The sequence below is a fragment of the Cygnus olor genome, chromosome 5 (genome assembly GCF_009769625.2).
Source record: "Cygnus olor isolate bCygOlo1 chromosome 5, bCygOlo1.pri.v2, whole genome shotgun sequence".
Classification (NCBI taxonomy): Eukaryota; Metazoa; Chordata; class Aves; order Anseriformes; family Anatidae; genus Cygnus; species Cygnus olor.
Genome location: NC_049173.1, coordinates 45,899,173 through 45,926,909, shown reverse-complemented (window position 1 = coordinate 45,926,909; position 27,737 = coordinate 45,899,173). Strand labels below are relative to the sequence as shown.

Genomic DNA, 27,737 nt, shown 5'->3' with positions numbered 1-27,737 from the left:
GGCAGGGGGCGTGGCGCGGGCGCGGCGCGGCGCGCCGGGCGGGCTCCACCCACGTGCGGCGGCGGCGCCGCGGGAGCGGGCGGGCGGCGGGCGGCGGGCGGGCGAGCACACATCCCGCACGTAGCAGGCGTATTAATCAGCGCGGGGCCATCTGCCGCCCCGCTCCTTAAAGCGGGCGGGGGCTGGCGCCCGCCGCCGCCGCTCCCGCACGGCTCCCCAGTAGAGCAGGCTGCTCGCACGGCGGCGGCAGCTGCAGCAGTAGCGGCAGCGCGGGGCTCCGTCGGCGCCGCTGTCCCCGCGGTGCCCGGCCGCGGAGCTGAGCGCAGCCCGGGCGGCCGCCGGGGAAGTTTTGTCCCGGTCTGACCCGGCCCCGAGCGGCGGCAGAGCCCCCGCTGAGCTCGGCCTGGCGCCGGCGGGCGTCGCCTCCCGAGGCGTCCCCGCCGCGCCATGCCGCTGGGGCACATCATGCGGCTGGACCTGGAGAGGATCGCCCTGGAGTACGTCGTGCCCTGCCTGCACGACATCGGCTTCTGCTACCTGGACAACTTCCTGGGGGAGGTGGTGGGGGACTGCGTGCTGGAGCGGGTGAAGCGGATGCACCGCGACGGGGAGCTGGCCGATGGGCAGCTGGCCGGCCCCAGCCGCGGCGTCGCCAAGCGGCACCTCCGCGGCGACCAAATCAAGTGGATCGGGGGCACGGAGGAGGGCTGCGAGGCCATCAACTTCCTCCTCACGCTCATAGACCGCCTGGTGATGTACTGCGGGAGCCGGCTCGGCAAGTACTACGTGAAGGAGCGCTCCAAGGTAAGGGGCTGCGGAGCCCCGCGGCCGCACAAACTTTCCGTGCCCGTCCCGGGCAAGCCGCGCCGCTCCGTGCCCGGGGACCGGGAAACGGATAGGAGCCCCCTCGCCTTCCGCTGCGGTTCACGTGTCGCTGCCGACCACGGTCAGGCCGACCCCTGTGCCCCCATGTGCCGCCGGGCATCGCCATGGAGCGGGGCGGCTGCCGGCGGCACGCCGGGTGCTTCCCAGCTGCGGGCAGCCGGCACCGCCGGGGCTGGGAGCACCGCGGCAGAAAAGGCCTGGCCTTGACCATGGCTTTCCCTTGGAGGGCTGTTTGAGGTGGGCGGGAGAGCTCCCTACCCCTCTGTGTGCACGTACGCGGCTGGCATCGCCTCGCTTGGCTGCTGGCGCCCATGCGGTGGTGTTTTCCGAACTAGTTTCTGTGTTCTGCCTCCTGCCAGTGCCCCGCAGCTGAAGAGGCTGTCCTTGCAGCATCGGAGATGTGGCACAAAATAAGGGATGCTCTGTTTGAGCGCGGCAAACTTTCCTTTTGGAAGGGAAGAGTTATTTTTCTTGTAGGCTTTCTTGCTCAGGAGTGGAGAGGGCACATGTATATTGCCATCATAGGTGTCTTTCCCAATAAAATTTCATTGCCATTGCCATGTAGCTACTTTAGTTTGGGCTAACTTTATTTTTCGTACCTCGTCTTGCAGTGGACTGGCTTGGAACCAACTTTGTTTCATTGTCCTGAATGCTGAAAATGTCCCCATTTCTTTTTTCTTCTGACTTGAATTCTGTAATAGACAGCATACTTCCAAAACATTCACATCTTTTTGAGATGTGTGAGAAATAGTAATGATGAAACTTTAAAAAAGCAAACCAACAAAGAAACATGACAAAAGTGAAGAGTTAGGCATTTCTTTTCGTCCTAACTCGCACTGAACTACAGGGATATGTGACAGGTGCTGTGTTTGTGTTTTGTTTTTTTTTTTTAATATATATATATTATTTTTTTAACAGAAAATAATAAAAAAAACAGTATGCTTACCAATTGCTTGGGAACACCTTAAGACCTGTGCATGTGCATGCACCTCTCCGCCCCTGCACACCTGCATGCAGTGATGAGAATAAAGCTGGAGCATTGATCCACTGCTTAGCCCCACTGAAGTACTGATCAATTCAGTTAGAGCTTGAGTAGATTTCATTTTAAATGGAAGCAAACTGAAGTTGACTTAGTTGTGGAAGGCGCCTGTTTGGTGTAGGGAGGTATAAATAACCAGTCGTCTCTGGCATGCCTGTAAGAACATCCTAGTTTGTTTTTCTGTGTGCCTGAGCACTGCTGAAAGTGCAGTGCTGTTTTGTAAGGTGTTTGGGGGAAAAACTCAACCGTGTGCATGAGGGCTGTTGGCATTGGCTGAGGAGAAGGGTCTTTTGGGGAGTGAATTTGGATCGTAGAGGTGACTTTAAAACTGAGTTGTGTTCTTGCAGTCATTTTTGTACCAATAGTAATAATGCAGGACAGAGCTTGTTTTATAAATGGGTACGAAGTTACTTGCTGTAAAGTGAGTTTTTTGGCCCTTGTTCTTTCCCTGGGAAGGGTGTCGGACACCAAACAAATGGTAATGCTATACTACACTCCAGGATTGAAAGGGACTCAATATAATTTGTAAAGCTGCGTGCAGAGGAATTTCCATCTGAAATTAATAGTAACCAATCCCTTTATTATAATAATAATAATAAATGCCATGGATATGGGAGTAGTAGCTGTCATCTGTAGCTGGCATGTGGGACACCTTCAGCAGGAAGATTTTTCCTGTGACTAACCAAATGACTACTGCAGTGCATGCAGGCTCCCACGTCACCCATGGACACTTCCCTTCTGCCATTAAACTAGCCTATGTTGCTTATCTTTTGAAGAGTTGTGAGTGCATATGCAAAAAATAAAATAAAAATCAGTTTTAAATTCAATGTATTTTTCTTTTATTTTAACGATTAGACTAGAAGCAGAATTGGATGCCCAAAAAACTGCCACGTGTTTGGCAAAGGGAGTTGTTTCTGAGCCACTGGATCAGCACTGTGTAGATGGACATGTGCTATTATAATTTATTGGTTTGGGATGTGTGGGTATTAGACAGATGGGACTAAGTGTCCAGAGCAGTATGTTGAAAGTGTGAGCCTTTTTAAAACAAAAGTATGTCTTTAATTTTCAGCCTAAATACTGGAAGAGGGGGAGAGGTTTGCTTAGCAAATGAACTTCTGTGAACTTATTGTCTGCTTAGTGTAATGTGCTTCATGCTTTTTTTTTTTTTGGAAGCTACAGAAAAAAACAAAAGGAGACAAGAAAGACTTCTGTACACTAAAGGAAGCTTTCCTTGCAGCTACATATGAGAAATCAGTCAGTTAGGACTTTGCCATTTCCATATGACTTTCAACACCATTACAAGAAAGTTAAGATTGCGTCAAAGAGAATGGGTGGAAGATATGTTTTTACAACAGCGCCGGATACACTTAAGAGCTGTTGGTTGGTATTTGAGGGCTGATAATGAAATGTAACCTTTCATCTTTGCAGAGCAGTGATCCAAATTTATCTTTGGAACGAGCCATATTTAAAAATATTAGCTGACACAGTTAAAAGATAAAAATAACCAGACAACATCCTTCCAGAGTGCTACTCTGTTGCAGACCCAACATAGTGCCTGTTGGCTTCTGCATTTTCCTAGAGTTTCTGTTTACTAGTAAAATAACACAAGGGTTGCCCACTTACAGAAGATAAATGGATGAGGACCTCACCAAGGCATAGTTGACCAGGGTTCAGCCTTCTTGGTGCAAGAGGATTCACATCCTCATACAGAGGGATGCTCTGACCTGAGGAGGAGGTCAACCTGGTCCTGGGGACCTGTCTCCATGCTGCAGGAGCTCTGGTGCTTAGTGGAGGGGCTGGGAAGCAAGGCTGCAGCTTGCCCTGCCAGGCCAGTCACCTGGAGTGCCCCCAGGGGCTGCCCATGAAGCACCATGAGTTGGAGCTCCTCCTGTCCCAAAGTCCCTTCTCCCAGAGTCCCTTCTCGGTGCTAGCTGGGCTCTGCAGGGGCTTTTGGGGCGGTGGAGATGGCCCTGATTGAGTCAAGCTTGGGCCCGCTTGGGTGCTGCTCAGGTGCAGAGGTGGCACAGGGGCCTGCCACATCTTGTAAAACTTTCAGGGGAGGGCAGTTATAAAGTTTTGTAGGAAGTAAGATGTCTGCCCTTGAGAATAATCCCTGTATTATAAACGTATAATTGAAAGCAGCAACATTTAAAAATGGGAGAGGTGGGAAAATATTCCAGAAAAGAAGCCGTGTGACAGCCTGGTCCCTGTCAGCGCTGGAAGCGCTGGTGCCTGCAATGAGGGGTGGAGGGGACTTCGAACCGGCGTGGCAGCGCTCGGCCTGGACTCTGCACTCTGGTCCTGACTGCGGCCTGTCCCGCTGCGTGTCACTGGTACCCTCTCAGGTGCTGTCATGGCTTGAAATCCACATAAGGGCTGCCTCTGGGGACCTCGAGCTCACCTTGCATGTGCTGGGTGCTGATGAGTCCTGCTGGCTAGAAATGGGATTAAGGCTCCTTGCCTTATTTTCCAGGAGCTGATCTTTTCTGAGGAAAGCCTGTGACTGATGTTATTAGCTCAGAATCCAACTGCTCCTGTTCAGTATCAAGTATATGGCCTGAAGTTTAAAAAATATGTTTCCAATATGTGATTCATTTGCTTAGAAGTCCCTGTGGGATGTGAACTCTTTTGAAATGCATGCTTCAAAATCTTCATGTGAGCCTTTCACTTTTTCTGGGACACTTTTCACATCTTCCACTTGTAGTTGTGACGCTTTCCTGTTCACCAGCACACTGACGGGCTTGCTAAATGTCACAGGAGAAGCTGGCACTTTGTGGTGGTGGCACTTGGTGGCTTGCGAGTGACAGCTGAAAAATGGGGTGGCTCCTTTTGCCTGCCATGAGATGGGGTGTTCTTTGGCAGGTTTTAACACATGGCCTGCCTAGCAGGTTTTTACCAAGATTTCTGTTCCTGAGGATTTAAGAAACATGAAATGTCACAGGCTGGGCTTGAGTGGCTTTTACCACATCCCTCATAACTCAGGTAATGAGGTAAAATATTGTTGTATTTATGTATGAAAGAAGAAAGCTTCTATTCTCTATACTCTTCAGAATTCAAATTCTGTCCATTGCAATTAAAATAATGTGAAACACACTGCTTTTTCTGACTTGAGGTGTGGATGTAAGGAGCAGGATAGCAGAGCTGAAGAGCAGTGCTGCTTATAGAAATATACTAGTTCATTATACTTCACAAAGGATTTTTGGTACTTGCGTAGCAGCATGCCTTGCAATTAGTTTACAATGGGATGTCTGATGAATACCACCATCCAGAAGAAATATGCATAATTTTTCTTTCTTTTTTCTAATCAAATGCACATGTTCTGGCATAATGGGTAAGTTCAAATCTGTTCTTCTGGCCGGCTGCCGGCAGAGTCCAGAGCCACTGGAACTGTAAATACAACAGACAAGTCGTTTTATGATATCAGACTGAGGAATTCAGCATTGGCAGGGATCCTGGAGTGGTTGCTTTGGCCCTGTGTCAAAACTGATGTTTATATCTGTGTTTGTCAAGCAAGATTAGTTAGCCTGGTTAATTATACACAGGAATGTATAATTTTTACTTGACAGTCAGAGCAATAAATGAGTATAAACCTGGGTATATTAGCTCTTGTTTTTGTTCGTCATCAGATTATTCTCAATGACTTCTTAAAACTTTCAAAAGATGCTTTTTTCTTTCTGGTAATAGTTATACAGAGAATCTTTCAGATTGCTTCTTTACTCGGCAGGGACAGGGTATTGGCAAAACGGGTCAATATTTTACAGTCAGTGATGCACATGCCCACAAGCAAGCTCAGGAGCATGGGTGGCCTCTGTGGGGTGGTATGTGAGCGCATACTCAAGTGAAGTGGCTTAGAAGGATCTTAGGTTTGGTGACTGTTTTAAAAAAAAAAAAAAAAAACATTTTGGGAAAAATCTCACCATTGTCAGTGCATGTTGCACCAGAGGCTTTGCCAGCTGGGTGGCTGCCGTTGGTCCTCCTGTCCTCCTCTTGTGGAGAAGAGCACTGTAACCATCCAGCAGCCTTCCTCGAGGAGCATGCTTGTGTGCTTCATAGTCACAGTTGCAGAGGAGGGCAGAAGATGGCTAATCCTGTAAGAACAGGAAGATAAGTGTGGGCTAGACAGTGTAGAGTGCAAAGCAGTCTGTTTATCCTTAGTTTGTGCACGTTTATAGTGTCAGGGCAGGTTGCTTGACTTTTTTACTGTTGTCTGTAGCTTTGCAGTCATGCAGTGTTTGATGGGTCTTAATTGGACTCCTGAGCTATGTAATGATGGCAAAGCAGTGAGGTTTTCCACAGTCCATCCCATACCTGTAGGACATCTTCCTCAGCACCTTCCCATCCACTGCGATAACTGCACTGGTACCAGTCCATCCCAGTGCCACTATGTCAGCTTGTAAAGCTGGAGACTTGCTGCAGGAGCTGTACTGGCATGCCTGCCAACATCCCTATTGCAAGCCCTAAGTAAATAGGTGCCTCTTGGTTTGTTTTTGTATGAGGGCTCATTGCATGTCGATGTAAACCTTACCCTGTTCCTCCCCGCACAGCTGGATGATGCAGGTGGCATTAGTGCCTCCTGGTACACGGCGTGTTTGTCCTTTGGACTCCCAGGGGTGTGTGCGGCATTGCAAGGCAAAGTGTCCTTGGGAGAGCTGCTGGGGAAAGCTGCAAGATTCAGAGTTCAGTGTCCCCCGTCTTTGCCTCACCAAGCAGGCTGAGCTTGCACTTTGGGAAGGAGGGGAGCAGGTCCCTGCTACTAGAATCTGTACACAGCCTTTTTCCAAGGTGGTTATTAATGAATAATTGAGTTCATTACAGCTCAGTGCTAATAACAGTACATGCTTAAATGAAGATGCATTGATGCTCGTAACACTGATGCAGGACAACATATGCACAATAAAATTGAACTTGTTCCTTTCCATTAAGAACTCAAGCTGTCTTTGTTAACCCAGTGTTTTTACTTGATTACACAGTAAACACTTGGCTCTTTGACTTCCAGACTTACCTGGAAAAGGGCTTGAAGTAATACAGCCTTATCCCAAGCAATTCTTGACTTAATCCGTGGAAGTCTCTTCTCCTTCCCTTGTCTCCTCCACTGCACCATTTTGTCTTTCCAGACAGACTTTTTTCCTGCAGTGGTGGTGCTGGTGGTGGGGTTCAGCAACTCCCTCAGCAGTTCCTTACTGTATCTGGAAGGGGTGGGGCAGAGGAAGAAGATAAAATCACAATGACCCAAATATAAAGGCATTTTTAATCAGATGAAATCTCGATGTTTGCTGAGCAGACTGGACACACTTGGAAAAGATCAATACTTTTACCAAGTGTTTCAAGATGATTCTTATGAAGTCAAAGTACTTTTTTTTTTTTTTGGTACTCACTTTTAAAAAAATTTTATATTTTCCTGCTTCTGTTTCAACTGGATTGCCTTTTCCCATTGTGAAATAGGTCAATGGCAACTTGTCCTTTGGCATCAGCAGGCCACATAGTGCTCATCCATTTTGCAGTGGGTGGCTTGTGAGAATTAGGAGGTCAGGAAGGGAAGCCAGTGAGTAAGTGTTGTTGGTTTTAGACTTAGGGAGAAGGAGGCTATCTGTGTGCATAACAACTTGAGGGAATTTGGAGCCTTGGGTTGGATTTATCATAACTGTAATCCTTCTCTCACAAAGCTGAAGACTGAAACAATGTTGTCAGAAGGCTGCCAGCAACAGGAGAGTCTCAGCTTCTGGAAAGGTTTTATTGGATTAGTAGAGGAGCTCTAGGCTAGAGGTGTTTCAAGAACTGTTCTTGGTATCTGTGCTGAGGGCAGCTGATGGCCCCCTTGGTGGGCTCGGGATGATAAATAACTGCTGTGTTAGCACAGAACATGGGGTGGCTTGACAAAAGGTTTTGATTTACACATGATGTTACACAGCAATTTGTTTTAGACCTTTCATTGCTCTGAAAAGAGATGACAGGGAGTTGGTCAGAGAAGCAGGAAGGTCTCTCTGGCTGTTCAGACAGTGAGGTGGAGGAAGAAAAATGATGGAGGCTCCTGCCAAAAAGACTGTCTCCTACTGCTTAACTATTCACAGGCGTGCAGTTCCCTACTGCTCCTGCTGTGATCTGGACAGAGCTCTACGCCCCATTTCCCCTCCATCGCCCACTCACACATGCATCTCCTGCCTCTCTGACAGTAGAGCTTTTCTCTGCAGTTGTTTTTTCTCTTGTCATTGTGCTTTGGCAAGATAACATAGACAAAGAAACTTAGTGCCACCATGAAAAGCACTTAATGGAAAGCACTTCATTGAACAAGCTGCTTGTTGCTCTGATTTCACACAAATGAAACAGTGCAAGAGATTTTACTGAACATAATGGTTCTGTGAAGGCTTAGTGAATGTTCATGCCACTAGCCACCCAGTCTGAAATGAACAGTGTAAATTAGAGGAGTAGAGTATAGCAGGCTATCTGCACAGACTGGAAACAGTTTGTCCAAAGCTTTGTAAGCTGGAAAGGGCAGGGTAACCACAACTTCTGGCAAACACCAGGGAATTGCAACCTACTTTGTAGCAAAAAGATAACTCTTTTTATCATTATTTTGAGTCTAATATGTATCTAGTTAATATGAATCCTTTGGTCAGAGTTGTCTTTCTTTGCTTTCTTTTTGGATCTGACTGTCCAAACAAGAAACGTTTACATTTTTCATGTCTAAGTCATACTAATAATTAATCTTTGCGTAGACCTTATTTCTTGCACTGTCATTTTTTTATACAATTTGATAAGACAAATGTTTTTAAAGCTTTGGCTCTGCTTCAGGAACTCACTTAAGTACTTTTTTTTTGAAAGACTCTTTGAAATCAATGGGTCTGAAGTACATCCTTTGGCACTTGGCTTGGACTGTACTAGAATGTTTAGAATACTTCAGGAAAAGTTGCAGTGATCTCTTGTGCTGCCCTAAGTTTTCGTCTGTGTTTTGTTTTAGATTTGCAATGTGGAACATCTTTTACTTATACGGTGTCTTGGAAGGGAGCAAAGAACCCTTTTTGGTGAAAGGTCTAGTACTAGCACTGTTCATGTTATAGTTGTCAGTTACGATTTGTTTCTGACCTTTGCAATTGACTATCTCGTGGCAAACCTGCCTTATGCCAGTAAGAGAAGCAGTTATTGCAGTAATGCATACAGGGAAATGGTGCTGGGCTGCAAGGCAGTGTCAGGCAGTGGGTGCTGGCATGGGGCCTGCCGACTGCCATAGGCTTCAGGGAGGGAGAACATGCAGAACTAGGGGAATTTGGTAGGAGTGGGCTTTTTCTTCATTTTTTAAATAAGTCTTAGTCCTCAACTTGACTATTCTGAGGTTAAGTCTTAGGACGTTGTGTTTGCTGCTGGACTATATAAAGTGTAACTGCACCTTTCCCTTCTGATTTCCCATCAGGAGTCTGGTAGAAGTAGTTTGGAGGCAGAAAAGGGAGGAGCTTCACTGTAAATGCTGTAGCACGTCCTGCCGTTGAGGCATGTAAATCATGGTATACAACTAGCTGTGCATAAACAGAATAGGGTCCCTCAAGATGTATTGATAATTCTGTTCTTTACAGTATTCACCAATGCTTCCGTTTCCCTAAATGAACGTGTACTCTGCCTTCCTCTGTCTGTGCAGCATGTGCATCGTGTCTCTGAGGCCGGCCAACAGGAAGGGTCACTGCCTGGTTAAGTATTTTACAGACTTCCTCTTCACAGAGGAGCAGTGAGAGGATTTGCAAATGCCAGTTCTCATTGCCAAATTTATTATAATTCAGCATATGATAGTGGTCAAAGGCTGAAGTGTCGGGGTTGTGTGTCTTGCTGTTATATTCCTAAATGCACAACTTGGCATCTAGCTGGTGATCTGAAGGCTCAGTGCCTACCTGACAGTGATAATTTCTGGATGAAATGAAAATGTTGACCTGTCTTTTTTTTGTTGTTGTTGTTTTTACACTTAACTAAGATGACTGCAACTGAAAGAAATATATATTTTTTTCTTAGTTTCCACATGGGTTTTTGCTGGGGCTCAGTTAAAAGCCTGTTTCACTGCTCACCATCTGTAGAAGGAATTGCTGCTAATGGTGAGCTATATTAGTGCGATGCCTTGGCTGTGGTTAGGAAAAGCACCAGTTGTGCTGATGGTGACCAGAGCTATAGGTAGACCCAGTGCCTACTGCACCCCCACACCTAATGATGCCGATGTGTACCCCTCCATCTCTGCCTCTGTATCTCCTTCCCCCTCTGCTCTTCCTATCACAGAGGAGCACTTGTACCCCACAGCTCCAGCAAAGCCAGCTGACCACCTCACCAGAGGGTTTCCTACCCACCCTACCCATTCTGCCACCTCTTGCATCCATCCTGGCAAACAGGAGGGATGGGGAGGAGGGCTGCTTGCCCTGGCTGCCCAACCAGCCACATCGTTGCAGAGTTGCCCCTGCGGTAGCTCTGAGTACGTACCGCTCCCGTTGTGCTGGCTGCCAGAAAGGAAGAGGAAAAAGGAGGGAACAGAGCCAGAAAGACCTCTCCAGGCTTTCTGCATCCTCAGGAAACATCCTGAGCTCACACCAGACTGACCACCTCCCTCCTCAGCCATTGCTGTGCTTCCTGTGAAAACCACCTTTCTTGCTGAAGACCATCATTACTTTGGGACCCAGCCCCAATTTCTGTCTTGAGAAGCCTCTCAAGGACTGTTGCAGTGGGAATTGCTGGGCAAGGCTGCAGAGGGACAGTAGGGAGTAGAGTGAATGGAGCAGGGGAGGAATACAGCGGCCCATGGCTGCTGTGTCCCTGCACGGGGCCACTGCCCTGGCCAGCAGGTCACAGTGGGTGGCAGCCACTGCTGCACAGCCGGCCTGTGGGGTTGGGCCCTTCTGTCAGGTGGTGGCAGCATAAATCTGTGGGAGAGCTCTGACCAGTGGAAAAAAGTGGGAATTTGTCAGCCTGAGCTCAAACCTGGGCTCTGACGATGCCTGGCAGCTGTGTTTAGGGCCAGGCTTCCTCGTCTAGGGGTCAAGGGCTTTTGGCAACAGCCTTAAGATGTGCAACTGTGAGGGTTTGCAAATGTAAAGATGGAGTGCGATTTGCTGTGTGCATCATCGTGTGTATTTGTTTTCTTTGCTCAGATTTGCTGTTTGTGTTGACACGTTTTGCTGATACAAGTAGCAACTGTGTGGATGGGGAGGGCAGGCACTACAACACTTGAACTGTATTTACTAATGGTTTTTATTGCCTAACCTTAGAACAGGTATGTAGCTATATCACTACAAAATGGCCTTGAATTTAAACGACTTCTTTCCCTTTCCATGGGGAAAGTGCTGTGTCATTATGCATGCGTTCATCCCCTTTAATTGCACACACACTCAATAGATTGTGCTGTTGCGAGGTACAAGTGCAGTCACGGCCCCACAACTTTATGGGGAAGTAAAGACTACGCATGTTGTTTAAGCACAACATAAATTATTTCTGATGGTAATTTATTATAGGTAACTTTAATAAATTTTACCCATATTCATTTCCACAAAATCCTGTGCAGGGATAAGTGTACTGCTAGCTCGGCAATGTCCTCCAGGAAGGTTCTGGGGGTTGAGCAGGAGATGGGAGGAGGGCGAGTGAGACAGCTTCACTGTGAAGTTAATATAGGAGACAACAAGTTTCATTAATTAGTCTTAATTCAGTGATACTGCCATAAAAACAAATGTTCGAGAACCATTCATCTCTCTGTTTATATACTGTGGGAATGTCTCAGCAGCTTCAGAAACCCAGACAACTTTGGGAGGACCCTTGAGGCACGTTTGGGGTACCTGTCTGGTGCAATGGTGCTGGTCTGGACCCTGTCTCCCTCCCTGGCAGCAGGGAGGGACGTGTACTGCTGGGAAAAGGGCAAAGGAGAACATCTCTTTCCAGCGAGGTCCCCCTGAAAGTGGTGGTGGCTCACAGCCACCTCTGCCTGCTGGCAATTCTCTGGGGTGTGACGCTCGCAGAAAGCACTGTGGGTGCCACCTACCACGTGTTGACAGATAAAGCCTTGTGGGCAGCGTTGTTCACTTGCCCTGGGCCTGCAGGTTTAAAAGTAAATGAATAGTGATGGAAAAGAAAGGACTTTGGACAGCTCAGGCAGCCCTAATAGCATCAAGATGTAGGCTTGCCTGTCTGGTGGCCATCTTTCGTGGCCTCAATGCACCTGGAAGAGCCTCAAGATACACAGAAGTCTGTAAAAGTTTCAGGAAAAAATGCAGTGGAATCTGCTGGGTGATTCCTAGCAGAATTGAAAAGGTCTTCAATGCTGACAACAGATGAAAGGAGAGAAAATTTAAGGAGCTATGAACTTCCTACCAATGAGGTGTTAATACCCTGCAGAGAATGTATTTGCTGGTTACCTTGCATTTATTCCCCACTGAGAACCTGAACATCCAGGGACATCCTTACAGATTTCCTTAATGAGCCCGCGGTGACGATTCCCCTTTCTGCGTGGGTGGGAATTGTCCCCTGTCCCCGGGGGCCCGTTACAGAGGATGCTTTCTCCATCTGCATCGGATGTGCGGGGTGCTTTCTCACTAGCGCTGGTAGTCCGTGTTTGCCTCCCGGGGGAGAAAGGGGAGCAAAGTGGTTTTCTGGGTGATGAAAGACCTTCAAGCACAGGCATAAATGATCCTCAAGTGCAACCACACAGGGTGTTTTTAAAGCACAGATATGGCACCGTGAGCGTACGGGCGCGCTGCGGGGCCAGCAGGAACGAGAAAAGAGGAGCGCCTTCTCGATGGTGTGTGCCGTGAGCGTGGGTTTTTTCCTCTTCCCTCCGCAGCTTCTCCGTGAAGTGCACTCTGGAGTAAAGTTTGCGTTTGATTGCCGATAGCCTCACGCTCCGCACGTAGCACTGTCATTAAGCCATCATCTCGCTGGCCGGCAGCCAGGGCTCGGCAGCCGAGGGGCGGGCGGTCCTTCCAAACTGAAGCAGCCTTTATTGATACATCGGCGCACTGCGCATGTTTACGGCTGCTAATTGGGGGCTTAATCTGAATATCCTTGAGTGAACTAATTCACTGGCAATAGCCTTTTAAATTTCAGGTCCTACCGCGATGGCATGCCTGCTCTTCACAGCACGTTAATCTCTTTGGAAGCTGTATTGTCGCTGCGTGCGTTGCAGGGCGCAACGGCTGGCTAACGTTTCAGCCTAAAATGTAGTTTTAGGTCAGAGGATGATGTGAAATAAAAATCTTAACCTGATTTTCACCTTGCAGAATGCGAGACAGGAGTGCTGGGGAGCTGGAGAGAAGTGTTAATTGATATGCATGCAGGACTATGTAGATTAATTAAACATACAAGAAAGGAGGTTAATCCTTTTAATGATTAGAAGAAGCAAAGCTGCTCACTGCAAGTACAGTTGGGATCCTATGGCAATTTTGGATTTGTTTCCTTAAACCTCAGTATTTTTTTTCCTGGCCATGCCTAGAGGCTGAGGACAGAATCTAGGTGGTGGTCTGAAAGCAAGAGGTGTTATTTTACTTTTGTCTTTTTTTTAAAGTTATCTGGACAGTATATGGAAGAAGGTGAATGCCTGCAACCCTTTCACCCAGGGAACTAAAAATCAGATTTCTCTCCTCTGGAGCCTGGAGAGCTTCTGTCTGTGTCAGGTTCTTTGCAGTTTCCTGAATAGCCTGTCTAACTTTGAACTCCCCTTGTTGCTGGATACTTCCTGGGATCTCAGAGAATCTCACTGCTGTCTCCAAAGCTTGGTTTGCAAATGCTCCCCTCTCTCTTGGCAGCTACAGACAGCCATGGCCAACACAAGGCATGGCTGCTCTGTGCCTTCCCGCTTCACAGCAGCATTACACTGGCATCCAGCTTGAAATTGAAGGACATCCAAATTTGTCTCTAAGTGGATGTTCTGCTAAGAAAAGAAATAAAATAGGCACAAGCTGAAGCTTTCCTTCACATTAATAGGACTCTTCAGTTCATGAAGAACTGAATTTTGTTGTCAATCATTAGAAAAGCTTCCTAAGTCCCGCTACAGATTCATATAATGGTGAGTTCATTTCTAAAGCAGTGTCAATCTATGACCTAGCTTCCTTACAGACAAACTCCATGAGATCTGAAAGAGACTCCTTGAGCTACCACTGGGTAGCATGCCAGTTGTCAACAACTGTGTGGTATGGTGAAAATCCATAAACAGAGCTTTCATGGGTAATTTTTTGTTTGTTTGCTTCCACCCAGAAGAAATTCAGTAATCTTCCATCTTAGAGAAAACTGAATAATAAACAAGAATAACCTGAGTATCTCTGCATCTTTTTCCCTGAAGATGAGAGCAATACTCTCCCTCACAATTCCCAATCTCTGGCTGGTGCTCAAAAAATTCTCCAAAATACGTCACTGTGCACCTTGAAACAGTAATTGAGTTACAGTGGTGCATGTGAAAGACCAAAATGGAGTAAGAAGGGAGATGAACTTTTTGGTTCTTGGGAGATCTCAGTCTGATGATTAAGGTCACAGGCACGTAGGGAGGAGCAAGTACCAGACTAACTGGCTAAAGTGCTAACCATAGCAACAGGATTTTTTTGTATAGTTGTAAGTTCTTGCACAGCATTAAGGTACTATTAAAGAAGTCCAACATATAGTGCTTCAGACTTCCATAGATTAGCTGCCTAGGGTCTTATCAGTCTTTCATATCTAGTTTGTCCAGCTTCAAATAGATTATTGCTACCAGCATCCCAGACCTTCATGTTGTGGGGCTGTTTCCACAAGCTAATGAAGAAAGTCTTTGGCAAACAGTGCTTGAAGGTGAATTTGTGGAGTTTGATCTGCTTTGTGCTTCATGAAAGAAGGTAGCTGCCCTGGGGTTTTTATTGTTATCTCTGGTGGCTTTTTTTCCCCGCTTTTTTAGATGTTTTCTGTACTGCCTGGACTTAGGCCTTAGTATGAAGATGAAAGCTGAAGTGAAAAGATGCAGATGGCTTTTCCTGCCAAATTCTAGCCCTTTCCCCAGTGTTTTTTAATTTCTGGAAACAGGCTCCTTCCTCACACCCTTCCCCCTCTCTTGCCTCCCCTGAGCAACCAGCTGATCAGATAAAGCTAAGCTTAGCTTTGTAAATCCAACAGCTCATTTACTAAAGACTGAAAATCAAGTTACAGGTGAGGAAATGAGGTACTGTTTCTCATGCAATACTGCCACTGAAGCCCATTTCATGTCTTGCGTGACTGAAGTGAGCAGAATTTCACCCTCCCACCCTCCTCTTGGAACTGTTGATTCCCCCTGCAAGAGACACGAGGCTGTCTCTGACTCTGTTTTAACATAATTTTCTTCCCTCTGTTCCCTCCCATCTCTATAGACTATCAAATTAGACCAATTTTCCTAGTTCTTGTTTCAGTATAGTAGCTGAGTGTTTTAACTTTCATAAATTCAAGCAAACTAATATTTAATAATGTTCATGAATATTTTATACTTAACCATTATATGCTACACAGTAGAAAACACTTGGGCGCAATTGGGTGCAACAAGCAAGTACTTAAGAAACACCCTGTTGTGCCTGTGTGTCAGGCAAGCCTCAACTGAGAATCTCTCGTCTTTGATCTTGAAATGTCAGACTACTCATGTTCTTTTAATGTAGAGCATGCTGTGTGCCTTTCGCTTTCTGGCTGTACGCTGTGTGAGTCTGCAAACTAAAACCGGCTCGAGTACAATATGCATTCGGACCTAAGTCAATCAAGTGAACTCCAGTAGTCCTCATTTCCTAAATTCTGGTCACGTGACTTTTGTTTGCTCTTGAGCTCAGGATTGAATACCACTTATGGACTGAAATTTGGTAAACCTGGAAGTATGCAGCCAAATAAACGTACCTGAAAGCTGCGGTGGTTGTAGCACCATTAATTCTTACTAATATCTTGGTTTTCCAGACAGCCACAGTAAGTGATATTGTGAGTCAACGTTGCTTTGTGTCTATAGAGTGCCTTTCATCTAACAGAATTTACAAGTGATTCTGAATTTAACTGTTTGATGTACAAGCTGTATGCAGATGTCATCAATGCTAGGGATCAAAAATGGCAGCTATTCAGCAATGTCCAGGAAGAATCTGGTGCAGAAAATGGAAGAAGCATATTTTAGAGTGCTTAGGTAATGGGCAGAGGTGGCTTGTGTTGTCCAGGTAGAGTTGCACAGGTCAGCTTTCTCTGGTTGCAAAGGACACAGTTGGGAGAGGAGAGGCTGGGATCGGTGTGGGATTACACCACCACCTGCACGGCCAGCCCTGTGAGCATGTCAGGGCTCTGGCTTAGTGCAGGCAGGCAAGGAGGCAGGCATACCTGCTGCCATTGCGGTTTCCTGTTCAGCAGTGTGCGTTTGTTTCCTATTATGAGCATCTTCTAGCTGGGGTATTCTCTGAAGCATTTTGTTCCAAGTATCAGTCCACTCCAGCGCTGCTTGTTTTATGAAATGTAGCAGAATGATGCCTCACAGCATGGTCCTGGCTATTGGCTAAGAGAAGTTGTTTTTGTCTTCCTAAAAGCATTGGAAGGCAGGGGGGAGAAAAAGTCTCTCTATGGAAGCGTTGTTTTTTTATCCATCTCCAAATTTCGTTGGTGTCTTGCTGTTTGACTTGCAGATTTCTCTGGCTGACTTGAGTGTAATACTTAAAACTGAATGATGAATAACTTATTTTTGCAAGCTTCTGTGCAGCGTGGAGTTTACTGATGATTTCTGGCTCCTTACTAAAGCTGGTAATTGCTGCTTGTTTAACTGGTGGTTGATTTGCACCCTCTTGGGAAAGCTAACATCTCTGATAATGACAATGCAGAAACTGCAGTGTTGATGATTTGCTTTTCATTTTCCAAGTTTTGTAGGCTTTAATTTCTGACTGTCAGCTAAACCACTAGAGCATTGGTCTTCAAACTATGGTGTGTGTGACTGCAAACATGGGCATCTGCATATCAGAGTTTTTAACTGTTCAGCTGTTGTGTAAGACACGCTCATCTATTTTAACTCAAAATAAGGTGGATTGCTGGAACTTCCTCTGAGTGCTTACAGTGGGATGTTAAACCAACTAACAGCTATTGCAATGGATTGTATTGCCAAGTAAGAGAAGCTGGGCACACTTCTGTTCACTGTCTGCTGTAGTTAGTTTAGGATTGGAGTTGGTTGATGAAAAGAGGTGCTCCCCAAAAAAGGAGTGTGCTTGTCTGGGCATGACGGTGAAAAACTATAGGGAGAGGTTTTCATTGACACTCCCTCACCTGAGAGAGGCAGATGGTTTGATTAGCATGATCCAGCCTCCAGCTTTTGCAGCTAGCCCATGCACTAAACTGGCAAATGCCGATGTTCACCAATTACCTAAATTAAGTCTGGGTCACGCATCTCATCTCCTGTTTCTTGTTTGCTTTGAATGAATCCAAAAGTACTGCTAACAGCTGGAGTCCCTGCTGAGGCCAGCTTGATCTGCTCTGGAGCTGCTCCAGACAGTGCTCTGATAAAGCTTGATATTGTTTCAACAGGCTCTAGGAGGACCAGAATGATTTCCCTTCATTGTTTAAGGTTTCGTTTTAAATATTCTCCATGCCAGGAAAAAGGATATTTCACTTCTGCTTTTCTCCCTTTGCTGCTGCTACTACTAAAAACTTTTTCCCTTCTTACAGTTAAGCTAGAGTGTGGCCAGAGCTTTTGGATTCTGTGGGAATTGTTCTACCGGTTCATCCCCAGGGGCTCTGTATGTTGTGGTTGCAAAAGGTGCATGCAGTAAATAAATAAATAATGCATCAATGTCTCAGAGTCGAAGCACAAGTTCTACTAACAGAACTATGTGTAGGGGAGGCCAGGGAAAACTGGCCTTAAGCGCAGATTTCAGTGGTAAGCAGAGCACCTAAATCACTTTAACAATCTATCCTGAAGTCTATTATTTTTCAGCATCTTTTTGATTATGGTGTTTAAGAAATAATAGCAATATAGGGTAGTTTGGGGAGCAGTTCAGTAATCTTGCAGTAATGTTTGCTCTCCAAACAAAGGCTTCCTTAAGGTCTCTCTAACTTTGTGTTAACACCTTGTTTAATGTGCATCAGTCAACAATGGGGTTTTATTCCCTCTGTGCATCACCCCTCTGGTGGGATTGGTGCAGCTCTGCGGAGCCAGACTGTGCGCTGGTGGCGTGGGTGCACGTCCTCATGGCAGTGGCCGTGCTGGCTGCGGGTGGAGGCCAGCGCCCTGAAATCCCCCACCCCCTCTCCCTGCACTCTCAGCTGCCTGGGTCTTGTGCCCTGGCGTGCAGGGACCAGGTTCAGCAAAGGGTTATTGTTTTAAATGTTTGATGTAATCCAGCTCGATAGGTGTGGGCCTGCGTGAGCTGCTTTGCTGGCAGCTGGGACAGGGGGTTGCACGAGGGGGATTGGCCCCCTCAGACCACTTCTTCACTGCAGGTACAGCTGACTTATGGCTTCCACCAGGCTTGTCCCTATAACAAACTTGTTTCCAGTGCTAGGCTGTACGCTGGCCCTTACAGCTGTTCTCAGGCTGACAGTGGAGTGTAAGCTCAGCTACGGAGCTGTTTATAGTGACAGAATGACGATAGAGCAGACAGGGCCTACGGCAAGGCACCTTGCCAACGGCAAGGCATGATGGAAGAGGATTTATTACTGAGAATTAGATGCTTTTGCTGTTGTTCAACGTGATCTCCTGCCCCTGCAAGGCACCAGTACCAAAGCAGCTGTGGCCTGAGGTGCCTGGGTGAGGAGCAAGCTCTGTCTTACGGCTGTCTGCAGGTACCGCTCTGCTGGCAGCTGTGGGGAAGAAGCAAGGCCAATTCCTACATCACTTGAAATGCAGAGCCATATTTTTGCACCTGTAGGTGTGTATACATCCTAACTGGCCAGCTCCTTTTGCTCGTACAGCAGAGGATCCATTGTGCTGGCTGACAGTGACTTCTGTCCCAGTCCCATCATGGCTTTAGCATGTGCTAGGAAGCAAAAAACAAAACCCTGGGGTTCTTAGACACAAACTTCAATTGTTCTTGGTAAATCCTATGCTGCCACATCTTCAATGCTATTATTGCTTGGTGCTTGGTGGATTATTAGGGACAGGTCGTGCAAGTGGTGCACAATTACATCCTCTTCCTGTGGGAAAGGCACGTACAATACTTCTGTATCTAAAGTTAGGATGTTATGGTCTGGATGGCTGGAAAACAATGGGTAAAAGGTGTGGTTGGGGATGGAAGGTAGTGGTTAGTCAGTTATAGTGTATCTAGAGGCTGGTAGCAAATGCAGCACCGCAGGGGTCTGTCATGGGACCAGTCCTGTTAACCTCCTTATCAATGACCTGAAGCAGATGGCAGAGAGCAATCTTATCAAATGTGAGATGACACCTAGCTGGGTGGACCAGTTAATGTACTTGAGGGCAGGGCTGCTACTCAAAGGGACCCAGATGTTCCGGAGGAACAGGCCAACAGGAACCTTATGAAATTCAACATGGACATATGCAAAGTCCTGCCCTTGAGAAGGAAGAGCACCTTGCAAGAGTGCAGGCTGGGGGCTTCCAGGCAGTTCTGCTCCATGGGGACCTTGGGGGTCTTGGTAGGCAGCAGGCTGAAAGGGAGCACACAGTGTGCGCCTACACAGCAGCATTCAGGGCAATATTCCTAGGAACCCAGCCAGTAGATCAAGGGGAGTGATCATCCTCCCCCTGCTCAGCCCTGAGAGACCACATCTGAATGCTGTATCCAGTTTTCTAACCAGACTTAGCCTGTCGTCTCCCATCACCCTTGCTGCTAATACTGGAGAAACGGAGATGTTGGAGGGGTGGGAACAAGACTTCTATTGCCACATTTTTAGTGGAGTAAGCGCCATGGAAGGTGACTGGTGTCACTACCAAGTAGTCCCCGTAGTGAAGGAGCGATGCTGAGACAAAGATGTGGTATCCAACCTGCTGTTTGGCCTGCTCTTCCCTGCAGCCTGCTAAGGGTGCTAATGGTGTCAACTCAAGTTTAATATTTTTGCTGTAAAAACCCTTTTAAGACCTGTTGTCTTGAATTCAGTCATGTGGTTTGGAATAATTCGTATTAAGCTTATCTCACAATTCAAGGTGAAATTTAAACGGTGAATTAAGCGATTATATCAGCAGCTCTGGAGATGATCAAAGAGAAGTATTCTTCTGAAAGCTGTTTGGTTAGTTCTGTGGCTCAGTCCATGAAAGCAAACGTGCTGCCCTGTGCAAACAGCACAAGAGTTGCAGGTTTTTACAGACTTTGTTCTGTGGACTTTTACCCATACATCCTGGGGAACCTCACTTTGTGTTGGACCATGGGGTTGTATATGACAGAAATTGGAAGATATTAATAAAGGATGGAGGTATAAGACGTGATGTCCTGGGATCACTTTCTGTTTTCATTTTGACTGGCAAATCAGTTTTGCAATGACTGCTTGGTTTTAGAAACCCAAGCAAGCTTCAGCTCAAACTGCTTCAAAGTCACGTAGCTTGTAAAGATCGAAAAGCTTGCACCATACATAACAGTATTTTAGTTTCATTCATTTTTTATACTGTGAAATACAAAGGATATTTATTTCCCACTTGGAATTTCACACCGGCTGATCTACCCAGTGAGAGAAACTTGTGTGAGAATTCCTTCTGGTGGAGTCTGCTGCAGCTTTTGGATTGACCATCTGAAAAATGCTGAGCTAAATTGGTGGTGGGATGATCAGAAAAGGAAAAAAACAAATCTCTGAAAATTTATTTTCCACAATCTTTATCTTTCAGGCCATGGTCGCTTGCTATCCTGGAAATGGAACTGGGTATGTTCGTCATGTGGACAATCCAAATGGTGACGGGCGCTGCATCACCTGTATTTATTACCTGAATAAGAACTGGGACTCCAAGGTGAGTGAGTCACAGGGCTGAGGCGGACCATGAAAGGACAATTACTTCAGAAACAGAGCTTTGGAACTGTTGGCTGCTTCTGTGAACTGTGGTGAACTTGAACAGCTGGTCCATTCTTCGTTGCTTTACATTTATTTTTGTGGTGTTTATAGCAACCCCTTGGAAGTAAGAATCTGAACTGTTTCCTTATCATTCTCTATCCCATCCCACACACATACTGTTTTGTTGTAATAGAATAACGCTTCTAAGCACTGGGCTGCTGGCACTTATACTTTGTTTAGAGAAGAGAGTAACAAAGCACTAGAAAGAACCATAATCCACTAAGGAGTAAGTGGGTTCTGGGAGCAGAATAAAATGACAGCCCAAATTTGTGACTGTAGCATTCTTCATGCTGTTCCTTCGAGCTGACCTACAGAGGGTCTTCAGTCAGCTGCACTTGTGGTTTTCATCCTTATGATGTGATGGGAACAAGCACGTGGCTTGGTTTGTTCTCTGCATCTTTGACTCCACCAGTGGGTCTCCTGGCACAGCAGTGTGCTTGTTTCTGCTTGTATTATAAAACAGTGAAGTCAGACTGGAATTTACTGTACCTTGAAGTTAGAAACAAAACAAGGGTTTGTAGAATCGCAAGATGTCCTTTTACATTTGTTGTTGCAATGCTGTGCAACCATTTACCATTACTAAAAAGAACCATTTATATGGTTCTTTCTGCAAATTGCCCTGTTTTTTTCTCTGACCTGTTTTGCCTAGTATAGGTGGATTCTCTCTAAAGAAACATAAATATTATGAACTCCCAAAAGTGAGCTCAAATTTAGAGACAGTGCCACTAAAAATGACGTGCTGGATGAAAACACATTTTTTTACAGGGAGTGTGATTAGGAAACATCCCAATACAATGAAATGAAGAAAGGAGATGTGGAAGAAAATGCAAATATCTGATTTACTTTGTGCATTGCATGCTTACTGTAATAGTGAGGAAGCACCCAAGTGGACAGTAAGAAACCTCTCTGAAACCCATGATGCAGGTGGAGAGTAGTGCACGGTTGTGACCTGAATACTGTGCAAATGCATTCTGGAGGAGATGTGCTATAAGATGCTCTATAACCATGTTGGTATGTGAAAGCAGCTGTGTGGCTTTAAACCCAACCTAACAGTTTCTTACTGAGGTTTGCATGCCGTGTGGAGGTACCAAGTAAGGTCAGTGCTGGGTTGACAGCATCTTCCCTGCACTTTGTGGTGCAGCGGAAAAGCCTCCAAAAAGTCCTCTAACAGCAGCAGGGCTCATCTGCATCTCTTACAATTTCTACAGTGAATGCAGATCTCTAGACTTTTTCCATGAAACTGGTGGCAAATGGAAGGTGAGAAATGATGTGGTAGGGAAACCAGGCTATTTCATAAGCAGGGGGAAAGAATGGCTGGAAGATTCAGGGAATGTATTATTACAGTGAATTCCAAAAACAACAATAAAGACTTCATTCTTCCTAGGGTGTAAAAGTTAACTCATATATGATCGGATATGGGCTCTGAAATACCATGAGCATCTTGCACTTGCTGGGGTGAGAGTCTGATCTCACACTGGTGAAATGGAACATCCTTACCTCCCCTGTGGTATCCACTGCTTCTAGAGATGTGGCTGGGAACATAGAAGTTTCCGGGCATTTGTGACAGGGCCAATGTTTTCTTTATCTTGAATCATTTACTTTAGCCAGATGTTTGTGCTGAAACATTACAAACTGTTTGGGAAAATCGAGGTGGCCAGGAAGATATAGTGTACAGTTCCAGTGTTGTCATGTAGCTGTCTTGGTTATCATTAAATGTTTATTCTGTGTGTGTTGGGTGCTGAGGAGGGAAAAATAAGTCATTGTTCGCATGAATATGTGGGTGTTTATATGTGTAAAAAGTAACCTTTTCCTTCTCTTTCAGCTGCATGGTGGAATTCTTCGGATATTCCCAGAAGGGAAGTCCTATGTAGCAGATGTTGAGCCGATTTTTGACAGGTTGCTTTTTTTTTGGTCAGATCGAAGGAACCCACATGAAGTCCAGCCTTCTTATGCAACCAGGTAAGTAGTATATTTGAGGTTTGGCCAGGAAAAAGCAAAGCACTTCTTTGACCAATATCATGTTTTTTGTATCTAAAATTGTGCTATCATGTTTAAACACGTGCATAAAAAGATTATTAGATTTTGTATTTTTTTTTCTGATGGAAATATCTCAGATGAGGAATAGCAGGCATGAATGATAAGGTTCCTTATGTGATGGGGGGGAAAAAAAAGCCCTCTGCCAGTGACAGGAGAAGTCTTGCAAGTCAGGCATAGCTATTTAGCTGGGAGATGCTGGGTTACACTTTTGCCCTTGTAACACTACAGGGATTCTTGGGGTTACCATCTGTCAGCAGGCTATGAAAAGCTGATGTGACGTAGGGCAGCCCCCAAGCTGCCTAAAGGCATCCCAGAACAGAAAAACATGCAGAGGTCTGTAAGCTACTTTTGCCCTCTGTTACCAGGGGCTGTGCACTCTTTTGTGCTTCCAAGCAGAAATTCTCACCTATATTTCTGTCTTGATAAAATGGACATTTAAAATGCTGCCTATATTTGTCTTCAGATATGTGACATTTGTATCCTATTTTTTATTTACTAATCCAGTTGTTTTATTGTTAGATTTCTCTTTGAAAATTAAACTTCAGAATGGTGCTCTATTCTATTAGCAAAAGTTGAAACAAACGTAAGATTTTTCTTTTACAGGTATGCCATGACTGTGTGGTATTTTGATGCTGAAGAAAGAGCAGAAGCCAAAAAAAAGTTCAGGAACTTAACTGGTATGACTCTTAAAAAATGTTCACCTGAAATATCAAATTGCATTGATTTTTTTTTTTTACTTTCTTCCCCCAAGGCAGAGACAGACTGGAATAACTCTGTAGCTAGATGGGTATGGCATTCACTTTTTTAGAAAGCTTTTTCATCTCTAATCAACAGTCAGTGATTTTTATGCCAAGTGGGAAAGTTGTGAAAGAAGAAAATTAAGGCCTGGCCTCAGCATCCCTGGTGAGGAATGTGGGAGAGGTGGCTCTTGATTTTTTTTTTTCTCCCAAATGTGCAGCTGAGATTGTCTTACCTTAGGTAGCTGCTCCGGTCACTGGGAATCTCCAAGCTCTTTTGTTATTTGGAAGCATATTTAATCTCCTCCAAACGTTGCTTAGCACAGTTATGAGACTTGCATAAACAATTTCATAATTATGTTCTGTAAATCTTCTAGCTGAATAGGGCCTGTCTTCTGTATTAATGAAGGGCATCTGTGGACTGCAGTAATGCAAAAGTGTTTTGTCTTTTACTTACAAGTAATTTCTGTGTGGGCACATTCATAACAACCCCAGAATGTATAGATTATGAGTTGGAAAGAAACTAAGTTCAGAAATACATATAGGTGTATCTTTTGGCAGGCAGTTGCTAGCATAGCTGTGATCATGGTGCACTCCAAGAGCTGCCTACTTTCAGCTGGTTTCACAGATGGCTGACTTCAGGCTCAGAGACATTTGTGCAGAAGCCCAGGACAAGCTGACTGCAGCTTTCCTAGCTGCAGTGTCTGGTACTGCACTACTGGCATGCAAGTAGTGGACGAGTGTCTAGATGTGCTCTGATACCCTATGTTCATGCTCAAAGGTATGCTGGTTAAGTCTTCAGGGACTGCCACAGGCAGTTCCTCAAAATGGAGTGTTGAGAGTATTCCTCTCTTTTCAAATGTGTGCTACACAGCTGGAGACTAGCAAAATCATAATTAGTCAAATACTTTTCAGAATAGACTGCTGTCATTTCTGTAGCTGGCAGGCAGAGCAGATAGAGGCTTCACCCATCATGAGCAAGGGGCCAAGAGAGGGGGAAAAAATTATTGCAAGTCCAGAGTCTGAAAGTTTATTGGCTACTTGCATACTGCATGACTTGTATTCAGCTTCAGTGGGGTAAACATACAAAACCTCAGTGTGACTAACTTGTTAACATGTTGATTTGTACAACAATTCAGTCCATGTAATTAACTTATTTCAAGAGTCTCAAATGGGAAGTGCTATCCATTGAAAATAAACCAACTTTATTCTGTTTGATTTTTGGATAAACACTACCAGAACTCTCTGACTTAACCATCTTTTTGTATCTTTTTGATGTAGACGCAAGGAAAAGAGAAGCAGCTCTTAATGAAGATTAATCAACTGTTTCTGAAGTTTCTGAACTTTGTGAAGAAATAAGATCCCAAAGATGACTTCCATTTCCAGTGGATCATGACACGTTCTTGTTATGCACAAGAATGCACTGGTTGTGTCTCTGTCTAGTGTGTGCATCTTACATTGACGGTACTTAAGGCAGCCTCCTGTCATGCCCTGCATCTGGCAGAAGGAACCCTTGTTTTCTGTTTACCTTTTGCTGGAAAAAATAACCAGGGTATTAATTTAAAAAAAAAAAAAAAGGTAGTGGCTCAGCCAACTGGCTTTTGATCACTTTGTAAGCAAGATAACAATCATTGGAACTAGTGGGAAAAACCTGAGTCTTATTTGCACTTTATAGAAAAAAAAAAGAAAAATCTAGCTCAACGGGAAGGAGCTTTACAAGTTTATAATCTGTGGCAGACTGCTGATGGCAAGGAGAGAGATTGGAAATGTGATACTAAAGTGGATTTTTGTAGAGTGTCATTTATGGTATGTCCTAGCTGAGCCTATCGATGGACTGCTCATTGCTTTGCTGTGCAGAACGTTGGCTCAGCTCTCCTGTAGCATGACTTTCCAAACAGACTTTTGTATTCAGTCATCGCATTTCCTGGAGTTTGATCACTTTTTTGAAAAGTCGTGTTAGAGCTGTGCAGTTGCACTGCCCTTTCTGTCCCAGGCTGGAGGGGGAAGTGCTTATGCATCTGTCCACAGCTTTGTAAAACCATTTCCTTTCTGTTCTGAGCTGGATTGGTTTTGTTTTCTATTTTCACTGTTTGGTAAAGCAGCTATTACCTCCCAAAAGTCTGAACTTGGAAGGCTGATGGCACACAGTGTGTTGGCACTAAAGGCCAACAGTATGCGGAGTTTGTCATTTTAATGATTTCTCCATCTACTATATCTTGTATGACAGATGTGAATCTGAAATGAAAAGATGTCTGGCAGTCTGACAAACATGAATAATGGTTGACTTAGACTTGATTTCTATGCTGCTTATCCTTAGTTAACACATTTGTTTATTTTTGCATGTGTATGTAATTTCAATGAAACAGTGATTCCGTTTCAGTTGGTCTTCTATGCCAGGTAACTATTTCTGTTATGCTCAAGCCATGAGAGATACAACAGATTAGAGTTATTCAATTGGCAGAGCACTTTTTTCCTCCATTATTTTTCAGAACTTATTAACTCAGCAGTTGCTCATCGAGTCCATCTCCTATCTGCCTAAGCTTCTACAACCAGCACTTACTATGCAGTTCAGAACAGCTCTTAATGAAGCTGAGAGCTAGCTGTGGATGTATTTATCACTCACACTAATTGTTCTCAGCCTAATACGCTCACTGATACACATGCACTTGCATTTATTTCTGTCTCAGGTTGTCAGTGTACATCAGGCCCTACTATTCCAGATCCCTTCTTTGGTGTCTTGTATTTTTGTGCCACCTGCCCACAGTGGCAAAGGTGGTCTGCCCAAGCTGCCAGTCCCTGAACCAGTCCAGCACACCGTGCTGGTAACGGGCTTGAGTCTGTTGCACCTCGGCTAGGGAATGAGCAGTAAGCATGCAATGGCTGCTATTAACCTGTACTGACAGAAGGGTAACAGCTACATAGGACAGAAAAGAAATAAATTCCTGGATGTTTAAAAAAAAAAAAAAGAGTAATAGAAATGGAGTATTTCTTAAGCAGTTCTGTCTTAGAAAAAGCTGGACATCCTTCAGCCTGTTTTTGAATTTTGAATGTAAATACAGTAGTGCTAAGAAACCCCTCATCCTTTCTGGCTTCTCCCAGAGATCCAGCTGTGGTCGTATGGACTGGACTTCATTCAGCCTGACCACTGTGCACCTTAAGAGAGGAATATGAGGGAGCTTGTGACAAACACTCTTATAACTCAAAACTAGAAAAAGACAAGTAGTTTAATAAATGTCCTTTGATGTTAAAAAGTTATTTTGCTATGCTTGCAACTAAATAACACATCATAGACTTGAAGGAAACTTGACCATAACTTGAAACTCTCATTCTGCAATGTTTGCAGGAGAAAGTTAGGTCTCTTCCCCGAAAGTGAGAGGTAGCCCTCTGAAAGATGGTAGGTGTCATTCTCTGACAGGGGCAGCCAGGGAATTACTATTTAAAAGGCAGGAGAAAAAAAAAATCCCAGCCTGTTGTATTACTATGCAAAATTAATAATGGCACATAAGTTTTAAGCTCCTACATGATTTTAAAGGGAGCAAAGACAGCTAAAACAGAGCAAAGCAAGTCCTACTTTGTATTTAGAAACTTTAAAACAGTGCACTAGAAAGAGATGTTAATAAAAATCTCATTGGAGCCTAGAACAATGGAAAAATGATGGGCCAGAAGGGGAGAGGACTTGTATAAAGTTTGAGAAAGAAAGGTACTTTGGTTACCACTGTAGCTACCATGTGTCTTCAGCAGTGGGCAGCAGTGTGTGTCGTGGATGGAGGATGGAACAATATAGGTGCATTTATTGTAAATAAACTACATGTTTTCATTATTAGCCTATGTCTTCCTGGCCTAGATAGAGGAGGGAAAGTAATTATCCCGTGGCAGAGAGCATTGCCTTTTCCTTTAACATGTATAATGAAACAGAAAAAGTTGAGGGCACAGGGCGCTGAAACCAGTTCCTGTCCTCCATTCCAGACCTCTGCCCCATTTCCAGATCAGTAGCATGATCTCCTTGAAGATGCTGTAGCTTAACTGGGGGGGGGGGGTGGTGGTGGTGGTAGGGAGTTGGTCATGTAGGAATCCAGTTGTGATGTTTTTAACGTAGATTTCTCTTA

At 45.0% G+C, this 27,737-nt stretch overlaps 1 protein-coding gene across 1 annotated transcript; it reads left to right on the top strand.

Annotated features, from left to right (window-relative positions):
• Window positions 1–56: 56 nt before the first annotated feature.
• EGLN3 (egl-9 family hypoxia inducible factor 3) lies at window positions 57–26,578 on the top strand. Its single transcript, XM_040558862.1, has 5 exons — window positions 57–804; window positions 20,637–20,756; window positions 22,680–22,816; window positions 23,498–23,571; window positions 24,913–26,578. The coding sequence occupies exons 1-5, from the start codon at window positions 448–450 to the stop codon at window positions 24,948–24,950; spliced, it is 726 nt and encodes a 241-aa protein (XP_040414796.1). The 5' UTR covers window positions 57–447; the 3' UTR covers window positions 24,951–26,578.
• Window positions 26,579–27,737: the final 1,159 nt, after the last annotated feature.

Bases quoted from the DNA above. Each gene is read 5' to 3' on its own strand.
- EGLN3 (XM_040558862.1), top strand. From the start codon at position 448: ATGCCGCTGGGGCACATCATGCGGCTGGACCTGGAGAGGATCGCCCTG. The intron at 805-20,636 runs GTAAGGGGCTGC...TTTATCTTTCAG, and splicing joins ACGTGAAGGAGCGCTCCAAG to GCCATGGTCGCTTGCTATCC. The intron at 20,757-22,679 runs GTGAGTGAGTCA...CTTCTCTTTCAG, and splicing joins ATAAGAACTGGGACTCCAAG to CTGCATGGTGGAATTCTTCG.